Raw genomic sequence first — 13,481 nt, 5'->3', positions numbered from 1 at the left:
TTCACGCACCAAAGTCAATACTTTGTAGAGCCACCTTTTGCTGCAATTACAGCTGCAAGTCTCTTGGGGTATGTCTCTATTACCTTAGCACATCTAGCCACTGGGATTTCTGCCCATTCCTCAAGGCAAAACTGCTCCAACTCCTTCAAGTTAGATGGGTTGTGTTGGTGCACAGCAATCTTCAAGTCATGCCACAGATTCTCAATTGGATTGAGGTCTGGGCTTTGATTAGACCATTCCAAGACGTTTAAATGTTTCCCTTTAAACCACTCCAGTGTAGCTTTAGCAGTATGTTTAGGGTCATTGTCCTGCTGGAACGTGAACCTTTGTCCCAGTCTCAAACCTCTGGCCAACTCAAACAGGTTTTCTTCCAGAATTGCCCTGTATTTAGTGCCATCCATCTTTCTTTCAATCCTGACCAGCTTTCCTGTCCCTGCAGATGAAAAACATCCCCACAGCATGATTGTGTCACCACTATGCTTCACTGTAGAAATGATGTTCTCAGGGTGTTGGGTTTGTGCCACACATGGCGTTTCCCATGATGGCCAAAAAGATCAAGTTTAATCTCATCTGACCAGAGAATCTTCTTCCATGTGTTTGGGGAGTCTGCCACATACTGTTGGACAAACTCCAAATGTGTTTTCTGAAGTAATTACTTTTTTCTGGCCACTCTTCCATAAAGCCCCGCTCTGTGGAGTGTACGGCTTAAAGTGGTGCTATGGACAGATACTCCCATCTCCGCTGTGGATCTTTGCAGCTCCTTCAGTGTTATCTTTGGTGTCTTTGTTGCATCTCTGATTAATGCCCTCCTTGCCCGGTCTGTGAGTTTTGGTGGGCGGCCTTCTCTTGTCAGGTTTGTACGGGTGCCATATTCTTTCCATTTTGCTATAATGGATTTAATGGTGCTCCGTGGGATATTCAGAGTTTGGGATATTTTTTATAACTCAACCCTGATCTATACTTCTCCATACCTTTGTCTCTGACCTGTTTGGAGGCTCCTTGGTTTTCATGTTGTTTGCTTAGTAGTGTTGCAGAGTCAGGGTCCTTCCAGAACAGGTTGATTTATACATACATCATGTGACAGATCATGTGACCCTTTGATTGCACACAGGTGGATCTTAATCAACTAAGTACGTGACTTATGAACTGAATTGGCTGGAGCAGCTTTTATTTAGGGGTTTCAGACGAAAGGGGGTAAATACTTATGCACACTCCAGATTTCTGCTTTTTCATCTTAATTATTGTTTTTGTCACAAAAAAAACAACAACAAAAAAGCAAAACAAAACAATTTTCATCTTTTATAGTGGTAGGCATGTTGTGTAACTCAAATGGTGCTAACCCTCCAAAAATCCATTTTAATTCCAGCTTGTAATGCGACAAAACAGGACAAACACCAAGGGGGGGATGAATACTTTTGCAAGACACTGTATCTACAGAGAAACAAAACTCTCAACGCCCCTGGATTAGTGAGAGATATAATCATGCAGGAACACCAGATTCCTTAAACCAAATCCCTCTGCTCTGAGAGCACACATTGGACACCAGTAACCATAAGAATTCCCCCTCTGTGGCCTTTACGCTGTGAGCAGGGATTGTTAATGTTAGAGTGGAAATGGAAATGAGTCTGTGACGACAGGGAGGGACGTGCAGTGAGCTTCACGGCACAACAAAAAGCCCGCCTACGTTGTCTCCTCCAGAACTACAGTGGCGTCTGCGGTCCTCGGCATCTGATGAGCTCAGGTCCGCATCTGGGCTGTGATTGAGAGCATCACGCGCATCGTGGACATCACGAGCCGTGCTCTCCGGGTGGCCCTCGAGAGCCCGCTGCTTCTGGATGCGTGTGGTGATCTCCTGCTGGAATTTGCGCATCTGCGCCTGGAGCTCACTGATCACATTAACCACACACTGATATGGAGAAAAACAAGCCAAATGGAAGAAAATGTCAAAGTCGAGAAGGAAACAAAGGAAAAGGAAGATGAGGGCTAGGAATAGAACAGAATACCGATTATTTTCTTGCCTAAAATACGACTGTTATGAAAAGACATCACAAAAAACGAACAAAGCCACAAATATCATAGTGGCCAAGTATAATAAAATGGCTTTCTTAATAAAATAGTGTCTAATATTTGGGGCTGTTGTTAATTTTACATGAAAATACACACAAGTCTGTGGGAAAGCCTGATTTTCAAAGATATAAAAAGAACAAGCATTACAAGACGTCAACTCGGGCTGACGTCAGAACTATCATATCGTGATACACTCTCCGGCCACTTTAATAGGAACCTGTTCTTGATTCCAAGGTCTGATTCGAAGATTCTGTTGCATGCTGAGATGCTTTGCTGCTCCTCACGGATGTAAAGAGTTGCTATGAGTTACTGTAGCCTTCGTGGTAAAAAAAAAAAAAAAAACCTCGAACCAATCTGTGCATTTTCCTCTGACCTCTCTTATCAACAAGGGTTTTTTTTCACCCACAGAACTGTCGCTCAAATTTTTTTTTTCGCACCATTCTGTGTAAACTCGAGAGACTGTTGGGCGTGAAAACAAACCCCAGGAGATCAGGAGCAGCTTCTGAAATACACAAACCACCAGATCTGGCTCGAACCAGCACGCATGCCACAGTGGAAGAAAGTCACACTTTGAGATCACAGTGTTTTTTCCCATTCTGATGTTTGAATGATGTGAACATTCACTGAAGCTCTTGATTTTGTATCCGCATGATTTGATGCATTGTGCTGCTGTCGAGGGATCGGCTGATTAGAGAACTGCATACAGCGGCAGGTGGTCCTAATGGGTGCTCCTAGTAAAGTGGCCAGTGAGTGTATTTCACAACGTTTATTTTCAATCCATAAGCTTCTTGTACTGTTACTTTTTTTTTTAAAGATTTTTTTGGGCTTTTTTCACCTTTATTATTGGATAGGACAGTGTAGAGACAGGAAATGAGCGGGAGAGAGAGACGGGGAGGGATCGGGAAATGACCTCGGGCCGGAATCGAACCCGGGTCCCCGGATTTATGGTATGGCGCCTTATCCAAAAAAAAAAAAAAAAACAGAGGGGCACTTGGAGAGCGCAGACCTCCGCCAAGGCCAAATGCAACATTCATGAAAGCGAAACTAAATTATTGGCTCCGCCCCATAACTTGGATCCGCTCTAAAACTTGACAGGTTCTTCCTTGGCCCATTCTACACCCTTCCACCAAGTTTCTTTGAAATCGGATCAGTAGGTTTTGCACAATCCTGTTTAAAGTCAAGACAAAGCATAACCTCATTGGTGTTGGTAAAAAAAAAAAAAAAAAAAGGTTTGAAATAATTAGTTTGACAACACTTTTTTTTTTATGTGAACAAGAATAAATTAACAGGAACATCTGTAAACATGTTTGTTTGGAAACTTAAAGATTGAAAACAGTACAAATTTACTTCCAGAGTTTGTAGTTGACATAATTTACTACAATATCGATATTATATCATCATATTGTCCAGCCTTAATGTCAACATAAAAATACCCAAAAATACATCGGACAATGGGTGGCACGGTGGTGTAGTGGTTAGCGCTGTCGGCTCACAGCAAGAAGGTCCGGGTTCGAGCCCCGTGGCTGGCGAGGGCCTTTCTGTGTGGAGTTTGCATGTTCTCCCCGTGTCCGCGTGGGTTTCCTCCGGGTGCTCCGGTTTCCCCCACAGTCCAAAGACATGCAGGTTAGGTTAACTGGTGACTCTAAATTGAGCGTAGGTGTGAATGTGAGTGTGAATGGTTGTCTGTGTCTATGTGTCAGCCCTGTGATGACCTGGCGACTTGTCCAGGGTGTACCCCACCTTTCGCCCGTAGTCAGCTGGGATAGGCTCCAGCTTGCCTGCGACCCTGTAGAACAGGATAAAGCGGCTAGAGATAATGAGATGAGATGAGATGACATCGGACAATATGAAGGGTATCGGATCAAGGCAGACCAGAACAAACCCAATGTACACCAGTGACCCAAGACTAAAGTCAATTTAATTCAGTCCAGTAATGTACGTCAAAGCATGTTCCATCAGTGTTCATGTTCAAAATACAGTATGCTGGAAAATTTATAACCCCAGGGCTGCTGAAATCTCGAACCTGATAAGTCAACCTTCTGACCAATTACATTAATGGCAGTTAGCAGACGCTCTTATCGAGAGCAACGTACAACGTACCCAGAGCAGCCTGGGGAGCAGTTGGAGGTTAGGTGCTTTGCTCGAGGGCACATCAGCCATTCCTGCCGGTCCACAGAATCGAACTGGCAACCTTTTGGTCCCAAAGCTGCTTCTCTACCCATTAGCCCATGCTTTATCTCCTAGAACAGTAGTTCTGACATAATGCCAGCTCCAAAGGTTATATTCAACACTTGTTCATTGCAATACGTTATAATTATCGTAAAAATGTATGCAGGGACGACAGCAAATGCTCCGTATAATCTAAGACGAATACAGTAATAAGCATTATTTTAAGGGTTATTTCACAAAGAAAAATGTCTAATCAGATGTAGATGGTATGTTGAAGCTCCTTGTAAGGAGTCTCCAGTATGAGCACATTGTAACTGGCAGTAGGTTTTCCGCTCCAGGAAAGTCTTCAGAATGGAGGAGTTTATGGTTTGTGGTTTTTGTTGGCATGACGACGACAAGCTGTGTTTATTTTTTCGAATTCCCATCAGTGAGAGAAGGAAACGGAGGATGGTGAGGGAACGACGAGTTATGTCTCACGGACTTTCCCCAACATTTCATAGAAGTATAAATGGATATAAAGCACGCTGTATTGCTCATTAATCAATACAAAATTGTAATCATTTGCAAACTGCTGTGGTATAAAATGATTTATTCTAGCCACATTCACTGGATATGAGCAATCGCGTGCTCTGATTGGCTACTCTACTACTAGGATATCAGCTCATATACCGTGAGTAGAGAAAAACAAAATGGTGGAGCGTGTTGCTGAACCAACCGAGGACGAAATAAAAACTCTACTCAAAAACAAAACCCCCAAAAATACAAAAAAAGCAACAACATACGGAATAAAAGTATTTGATGGTAAGAACGTATCTCCTTTTTTTTCCCAAGAATTATCAAATTTTTCACAAATTGCTATTGACATTCTAAGCGGAAATTATTTTGTCGGACGTTTTGTATAAAGTTTTTCTTTATCGAATTTGCAAAAAATAAATTATCTGTTTCTCAAAATCCAGTGAATGTGGATAGAATAAAACAGTTATTCCACTCAATCTCGTCGTACATGGATCATAGCTAACTCAGTGCTACGGGCCTCGTCGGCTATCAGCTCATGTACGACGAGATTGAGTGGAATAACTGTTAAAGCTAGACTGCCTTTCAGATTTTCAGTGTAGGTCATAAAAAGAATTTTCCCCGACACCCAATTATTTTTGTTTAGTGGACCGAAAGCTACTGAATTTGAATCACAGACTTCAAATTTTGTTTTTTTTTTCTTTTTAAATAGAACAATTAATGAGTTTAAGGCCACATGGCCCTGAATTCTCCGCTATTTTTTCCTGCTTCACCATGACCCAATTCAAGATACTACATCATGCATCACGTGGTGGGCTTTCCCTGTTCGTGCAAGGCATTGTGGGATACAAATTTGAAACGGGAGAGAAAAATGGAGGACGTGAGTGTGCAAATGAAACGTGAAAGACCGACTACAGTAACAGAAAGAAAGCGAGAAGAAAAGACGTTATGTTATATACGAAGGAAAGGAAACGCAGGACCAAACTAATAAATATCGGCGTTCAGCGAGCACCTCGTGTGATCAGCTGTTCGTTTAGCGACAGAATGATGGAACTGTCAGTGCACGCTCAAAGGTAAACCTGCGCATACGCACACGCGCGAAGTGAGCGATTTCATGCACATTATTTGCTCGGGAATCCCCTCAAATTAAATAACTTCCCAGCCACAGAACAGAACGGCCTGATATTTTGTGAGATATTACAGAAGTAAACATACATCACAATGACCACATTTCAGACGGAACTAAATTTCACAGATTTTATGAAATCGAAAGGCCGTCTAGCTTTAAATATATGATGCTGTAAGAAGATAAGCTTTGGGTTGGTAACGGTCACTTCACTTTCCATCACACCACCCGACTGTTGAATTATTTCCTTGAGTTTCATGTCCTGTCCTTGTTTATTTCATATCCGTTATCTTGAACAAATATATGTACGTTTCGTTAGCCACAAATCCGATCTGGTTCACTTCACTCCCTCAGAGCTGTCAATCAGAGAAAAGTAACCTTTTCTAACCATTTCAGCCTTTAACCTGTAACGTGAAAATGCCATGAGTGTAAATGTCATGATGGAGATTAAGTGGACTGATGTGAGGTTAACAAGCTTGCGTTCACATTACATCAGCTACACTTCCAGGCTAAATGGACTGAGCTTAGTGCATACGATGCTAAAGTTTTGTTCGGTTTTCCCACTTAGCGTTTCACAGTCAGAATTATTCATGGACAGGATCAGCGACAAGTGTGTATCAAGTCCCAAATGGAGGAAGTTTTATACGATATGACCAGTTGAAGTTAACGCCGATGATAAGGCCCACGTTCCATGGCTATATTTAGCCGCCGCACTCAGCAGTCTGCGGGGAAGCTGTGTGTCTGTGGCATGTTCCAGGAGGATTTCTGTCATTCTGTGGTGCTGAAGCGAGCGTCTGCAGCTGTCACATGCAGAGAAAGTGTTTGTTGATGCAACAGATGCAAGGAGGCCTCGCTTACCCCGACGCCAACACTGCATCGGATAGACGAGAAAGTAATACCGTAGTAATTATTTCAAAAAGCCAAGGCATGTTTCAGTTACTTGTAGACTTTTAGGTTGGCTACAAAACTAAACTATCTTCACTAATCAAAAGTAGAAATCGGAAATTGTGGATATTTCATTTCTGGCTTTATAAATGCTTTAAATTTTGACATGATTTAGCTTTTAATCAGGTTTGTAGAATGAATTAAGCGAGTGTGATTCAAGACATCGGCAAAATTATTCCTGTTTATTATTTCTCTCCATAATAAAGGAAGTTTAGGGCCCGTTTACACGAGGACGCTGTCGGGTAAAAACGACTAAATATTTTATCGGAAGCAGCGGCGCAGGAAGACATTGTCGGCAGGGGGTGCTGTGACGTGACCTGGGACATTTTTTTGAAGGGGGGTCTGGGGGTCCTCCCCCAGAAAATTTTGTATTTCTTAGATGCAATTTCCTGCATTTTAACCAATCAGGTGTCCGAAATCCTTTTAAGCTTGCAACTGCAATAAAACTGCCTACTGCAGTTAAACTGCCTACTACTTATAGGCCTAATCCGTAAAAACGACGTTTTTTTTTTTGAGTGATGACGGAAGAATCTGAAGCCTGTCTGTCAATGACAATTCTCAGTTAACACGATTACGAAGGACAGGTTATTTTAGAAGCAGAAGCGCACAGCTGTGGTTTAACAGTCGCAGGTTTTACATCTGCTCTAGATAAACTGAAGGAGACGCGGATTCCACCCGATTACAGCCTTACATACCCAGATCCAGTCAAGCGAGTGTGCATTTCAAATACAGTAGTTAGTCGCACGCACGCGCACACACACACACACACACACACACACACATGAAACAGAACAACACTCTCGCTGGAACAACACAAACACCATGGTTCTCTCAATCAACAGACCGAAATCTATGAACCCACTCATCCTACTACTATGGGTTAGTGACACTAACTTAGTGTTCTATTGCAAAAATCACTCATAAAAGTGATGCAGCGGTATTTCACAATCTCCATTAAGAAAAGTAAAAGTAAAACATGATGAGCATGGACACACCGTTTTAAACGAACATTTTTTAAGACTGTAGTTACATCTGAGTCAACTTCAAAGCACGATGCTAGCAACACCTGCACTTGTTCAAGGCATACCAAATAGGCTCAAGTGAACACGACACAGCGGGCAAAATTAATAACCAAATGGCCTTACCTTAAAACGCTGTCTTGATCATATGACTTCTCGCAATTATTCCACTTAAATCCACACGGTTTAACACACCCAACGCAGATACCAAGCTGGAAATGTGCTAACATTGTATTTCTCTACAGACGGTCGACTCGTACTCGCTTCCTGTTGTAATTTCGCGCGCTGAAAAGCTGAACGTCAACGTCACGACAAAAAAAATTCTGATGGTCCACTAGGCTACATATTAAGTTATAAGTTTAAATTAAATCCTTTTTTAAATAACTAAAATGTAGCCCTCATCATCCTACATCTAAAACATGACATATAAAATCAGCAGAGCCAAATGAAAACAAATAAATAAACAAATATATTTTCACGTAAGTTTTATGTTCATGTCAGTTTTGAGGGTCCACCACCAGGGGGTGCTGCCGCACCCCCCGTTCCCGCGCCGGTGATCGGAAGTGCCTTTCGTCTACACGGGGACGGCGTTTCCGAGGCTGAAAAAAGGAAAAAATTGAAAACGCCTTCCAAAGTGGATAAGTTAAAAACAGCCCCCGTTGCATATCCGTCTAAACTACCCAATACGCGAAACTCTGCTCGGATCTGCTCACGTCGGGTACGCGTTTACGTCATACATATGTCATATACTGTACATGCCAGCCCGGGAAGTAAGAAAGTAAGTAAAAAAAGTAAGAGCATGTCTGATTACATTGATCCAACGGACCTTCAAGCTGCTCTGGCAGCTTTAATAAACGTCCAGGAGTCCTTCGAACATCTATACCGAATCTGCACATATACCGTTAATGAACAGAGGCGGGTATAGTAGCTATGCTCTTACTTTTTTACTTACTTTCTTACTTACCATAGCCAGAGTAGTCAAAGTTTTCGCGGCGCAGATGTGCAGATCAGACAAGACGGAAAACGTTGCGCATGCGTGCAGACATAGCGGAGGTCTTTCACAGCACCACCTAGCCACCTGGCATGCACATCCAATTGAATTCCACACATTTATGCGTCACCGTATAGACGCAGATTTCCTCCTTGAAAACGGTCGTGTAGACGCGGAAAAAAGTGAGAACGAAAACGGACTTTTGCGTTTTTGTTTCAGACCGTCCCCGTGTAAAGTGGGCCTTAGTTTTGGAGTATTGTTAAAATCTTGCTAAGTCGAAGTAGCTAGTCAGTTAAGTATTTTTACAGATAATTTAAATTCAGGAGAGGTGTTGTGTTTTTTTTTTTTTTTTTAAAAAACATCTCACTTCTGATTTTGTAACTATTTTCACGACTCGATGTACAGTACGGTGCAAAAGTCTTAAGCACATGTAAAGAAATGCTGTCGAACAAAAATGGCTTAAAATATGAAATGAAATGTTTCAACATTAAAACATTAAAAGGAAACAGGAAGCCGTAATAAATGAAAAAAAGTCAATATTTGGTGTGAGACGACCCTTTGCGTTTAAAAAAAAAAAAAATCATCTCATGAGTGCAGTTTTATGCGGAAATGAGCTGTAGGTTTTACTGAGCATCTTCCAGAACCAGCCCCAGTTCTTCTGGACACTTTGACTGTCACACTCGCTTCTTCATTTTGCACCAAAACCCAGCAGCCTTCATTCCCTTCTCGCGGGTTTCATTCATTTGGTTTGATAGCATGCAATATTGTTAGCATATCGCTTATTCTACGTACATGTATTACACTACCGTTCAAAAGTTTGGGGTCACTTTGAAATGTGCTTATTTTTGAAAGAAAAGCACTGTTCTTTTCAATGAAGATCACTTTAAACTAATCAGAAATCCACTCTATACATTGCTAATGTGGTAAATGACTATTCTAGCTGCAAATGTCTGGTTTTTGGTGCAATATCTCCATAGGTGTATAGAGGCCCATTTCCAGCAACTCTCACTCCAGTGTTCTAATGGTACAATGTGTTTGCTCATTGCCTCAGAAGGCTAATGGATGATTAGAAAACCCTTGTACAATCATGTTAGCACAGCTGAAAACAGTTGAGCTCTTTAGAGAAGCTATAAAACTGACCTTCCTTTGAGCAGATTGAGTTTCTGGAGCATCACATTTGTGGGGTTGATTAAATGCTCAAAATGGCCAGAAAAATGTCTTGACTATATTTTCTATTCATTTTACAACTTATGGTGGTAAATAAAAGTGTGACTTTTCATGGAAAACACAAAATTGTCTGGGTGACCCCAAACTTTTGAACGGTAGTGTACGCTACTCTACCCAATGGAGAATGAGCGTTGAATATGGTTTACGATATCGCATGGTTGTCAAGACAACGTTACGTCATACGTCGGAGACGTAAAACTTCTGTGCTAGCGAGCGACTGGGACAATTTGTAAACAAACATGGCCGCCAAGTTTGCTTTGTTAAATATGGAAGATTTTGAGAGAAAGGAATGTGTATGTATAATGATAATATTATTGGCTGGCTTTTTTCGTGGTATATCAGATATATTCCATTCAGCTACTCGTCTTCGACTCGTTCAATATCATGCTAGCTGAAAGGAATATATCTGATTTACCACGAAAAAAGCCAGCCAATATTATTTAAATATTCTGCTCAGATACAAACATTTTTTTTTTTCCCTGTAACATTTAATATTGTGTTGGAAAATGAACGTTTGGAACTCTAAAATATTTTTCTACTGACTCGATAATGCAGAAGTCATAAAATACAAATCTATTACAAAGTTTGTGTGGGAAAAAAAATAGGGTGCTTCAGACTTTTGCACAGTACTGAATGTGAAAATTTACAAAAGTTCTGTTTAAAATTTAGGAGCTACGTAAAGTATGTTGGCAGCCTCACCTGTCCTTATGATTTATTTGTATAAAATTGAATTCAATTCAATCACCAGACGTAATGAATTTTTCAAAATTAACTTATAAAGAGTATGTAACACTAATGTGCACAATAATGATTAGGTCTGGTTGGATGTTTGAAGCATATGGAGTGGTAGCCAGGCAAAAAAAAAAAGTATTTAGAAGGTCTAAGTTAAAAATGTGAAAATGCAAGAAGCAAAAACATGGATTTTTCGAATATACTTAAGAGCACAAAGTATTAATTTCAAAAGTATGCTCGGGTCAAAGCACAAATTGCACAAGTGTTACTTAAGTATCATAACGAAGAACAATTACGTAATTAGTTTCCACCTCTGGATCTTGCAGTATGGTGTGTTTGAGGCTTTAGTGTTTCTCCGTTGCATCAATTCCTCTTTGTGTTTTAGCACAGAAATACGATCTTATCTGTAGTTTTGTGTCTATACCCAGCCCAGTTTTATCATTCCACATCAGCCTTTGGGCAAGATCTGTGAAAATGTGTGGTCATGTGCATCTATAGACAGGAAACTGTTTATTTTCCATGTTTAAATTCAGAGTCACAGTAATGTGGCTACAAAGATAAATAAATGAAAAAAGAAAAATGCACGGTAAATCATCACACGTGTCTAAGAAGGCATTATCAACTAGAAGGATACTTGGTCGAGTTCAGATCTCCACCAAGCCACACAATATCACCATCAAAACCAAATCACTTGAACTTAGGATAAAATTAAAGCTGTCTACCAAATTTCATCCAAATCCGTTTAGTACTTTTTGAGTAATGTTGAGAAAAGGCGCAAAAAAAAAAAAAAAAAATCCTGAATCCGCATACATATCTGGATTTTGGATCCATATACATGTATGGATTTGGATCAAAATCTAAGGAATCGTTCCTTGGCCCATGGCTCACCTTTCCACCAAATTTCATCCAAATCCATTCACTACTTTTTGAGTAACGTTGAGAAAAGACAAAAAAAAATCCTGAATCCGCATACATATCTGGATCTTGGATCTGTATACATATACAGAATTGGATCAAAATCTAGTCAATTGTTTCTTGGCCCATGTACCAACTTTCCACCAAATTTTATCCAAATCTGTTCACTACTTTTTGAGTAACATTGAGAAAGGACAAAAAAATCCTGAATCCGTATACATACAGTTGAACTCAAAATTATTAGCCCCCCTTAAATTTTGGAACATTTTCCCAAATATCCTCCAAATGTTTAAAGCATTGCTAAAAATTGATATACACAAACAATCACCAGTACTATTCAGATGTTTGTGGTGCATTTTGGAATATGAAATTAGTTTTAGGCTGTCTTTATATGAAATATGGTAAAAATGAGTTGGTCAAAAATATTAGCCCCCATGTGGATTCTTGCTTTTAAAACACAGTTAATTAACCAATCAGCTTTTAAACAACACCTGTGCAATCAATTGGCTTCCTAGCAACACCTGTAGTCAATTGGCTCCATTCAACAGTTTAAAAGGACTCCAAGGAACAGGGCATTTGAATGAATGAGGAGGATTACTATTTGTCACAATGCCGAAGACTAAAGAAATAAGTCTTGAACTCCGACAAAAGATTGTGGAGGCTCATGACAAGGGCCAAGGCTACACTGCCATTTCGAAGAGGTTTACAGTCTCCAGAACTGCAGTTCGGTGCATCATTGCCAAGTACAAGGAGACAAATTCGGTCAAGAACAAACCTGGTCATGGACGCAAGTGTAAGATCTCAAGAACTCTGGAAAGAAAAATTGTCAGAGATGTCCATAAAGAGCCCCGTACATCTGCAAAGGAAATTGTTGCTGACCTGGCCTCTTCTGGAGTTTGTGTGTCAAGGCACACTGTTGTGAGGGCTCTTCATCGGAATGGGCTTCGGGGCTATCGTCCCAGAAGAACCCCCTTACTAAAACATCGTCACATCAAAGCCCGACTAAAGTTTGCCCGTGAGTACTTGAAGAAGAAAGATGAGTTTGGAAGTCTGTGCTTTGGTCAGATGAGACGAAATTGGAGCTGTTTGGGCATATGGACATTGCCTATGTATGGCGAAGAAAGGGAGAGGCCTTCAACCCTGTGAACACAGTTCCCACAGTTAAACATGGTGGTGGCAGCATCATGCTGTGGGGCTGTTTTGCAGCCTCAGGTACAGGCAGTCTGGTTCGGGTGCATGGCACCATGAAAAAGGAAGATTACCTAAAAATACTGAAGGAAAACGTGCAGAAGTCTGCTCTCACTTTGCGCTTAGGTCGTTGTTGGGTCTTCCAGCAAGATAACGACCCAAAGCATACATCTAAAATAGTCCAGCAATACTTCAAGGATACCAAGACCAACGTCATACAGTGGCCTGCACAGAGCCCAGATCTCAATCCAATAGAAAACCTGTGGCAAGTGCTGAAAAAGAACGTCCATGCACGAAAACCATCCAATTTGGGCCAGTTGGAACAGTTTGCAATGGAGGAATGGGCCAAAATTCCTCAGGAGACCTGTGCCAACCTAGTGAAAAACTATTCCAAGAGGTTGTTGTCAGTTGTGGGTCAAAAAGGGTACACAATTGACTACTAATGGTCAGGGGGCTAATAATTTTGAACATCTCACTTTTGCTGTTTTTGGTTGAAACTCAGTGTGATAATAAGATATCGTAATGAAACTTGTTGGACAATGTCTTCATAGTGCATTTATTTCAAGAATAAAAACATTTGTTGTCAATG

At 40.8% G+C, this 13,481-nt stretch overlaps 1 protein-coding gene across 12 annotated transcripts in view; it reads right to left on the bottom strand.

The window, feature by feature from the left end:
- Positions 1 to 13,481, bottom strand: part of ppfibp2b (PPFIA binding protein 2b) — a 276,871-nt gene that overhangs the window by 75,868 nt on the left and 187,522 nt on the right. For 9 of the 12 annotated variants that reach the window (XM_060928294.1, XM_060928299.1, XM_060928300.1 and 6 more), the window contains one exon: positions 1,685 to 1,906. The exons of the other annotated variants lie outside the window; for them this stretch is intronic. In XM_060928294.1, the coding sequence (XP_060784277.1) occupies positions 1,685 to 1,906 (222 nt within the window). The remainder of the gene's footprint in view (positions 1 to 1,684; positions 1,907 to 13,481) is intronic. 12 annotated transcript variants of the gene reach the window in all.

This window comes from Neoarius graeffei, chromosome 8 (genome assembly GCF_027579695.1).
Source record: "Neoarius graeffei isolate fNeoGra1 chromosome 8, fNeoGra1.pri, whole genome shotgun sequence".
Classification (NCBI taxonomy): Eukaryota; Metazoa; Chordata; class Actinopteri; order Siluriformes; family Ariidae; genus Neoarius; species Neoarius graeffei.
The sequence above is the reverse complement of the archived record's forward strand: the minus strand, read 5'-3'. Positions and strand labels throughout refer to the sequence as shown.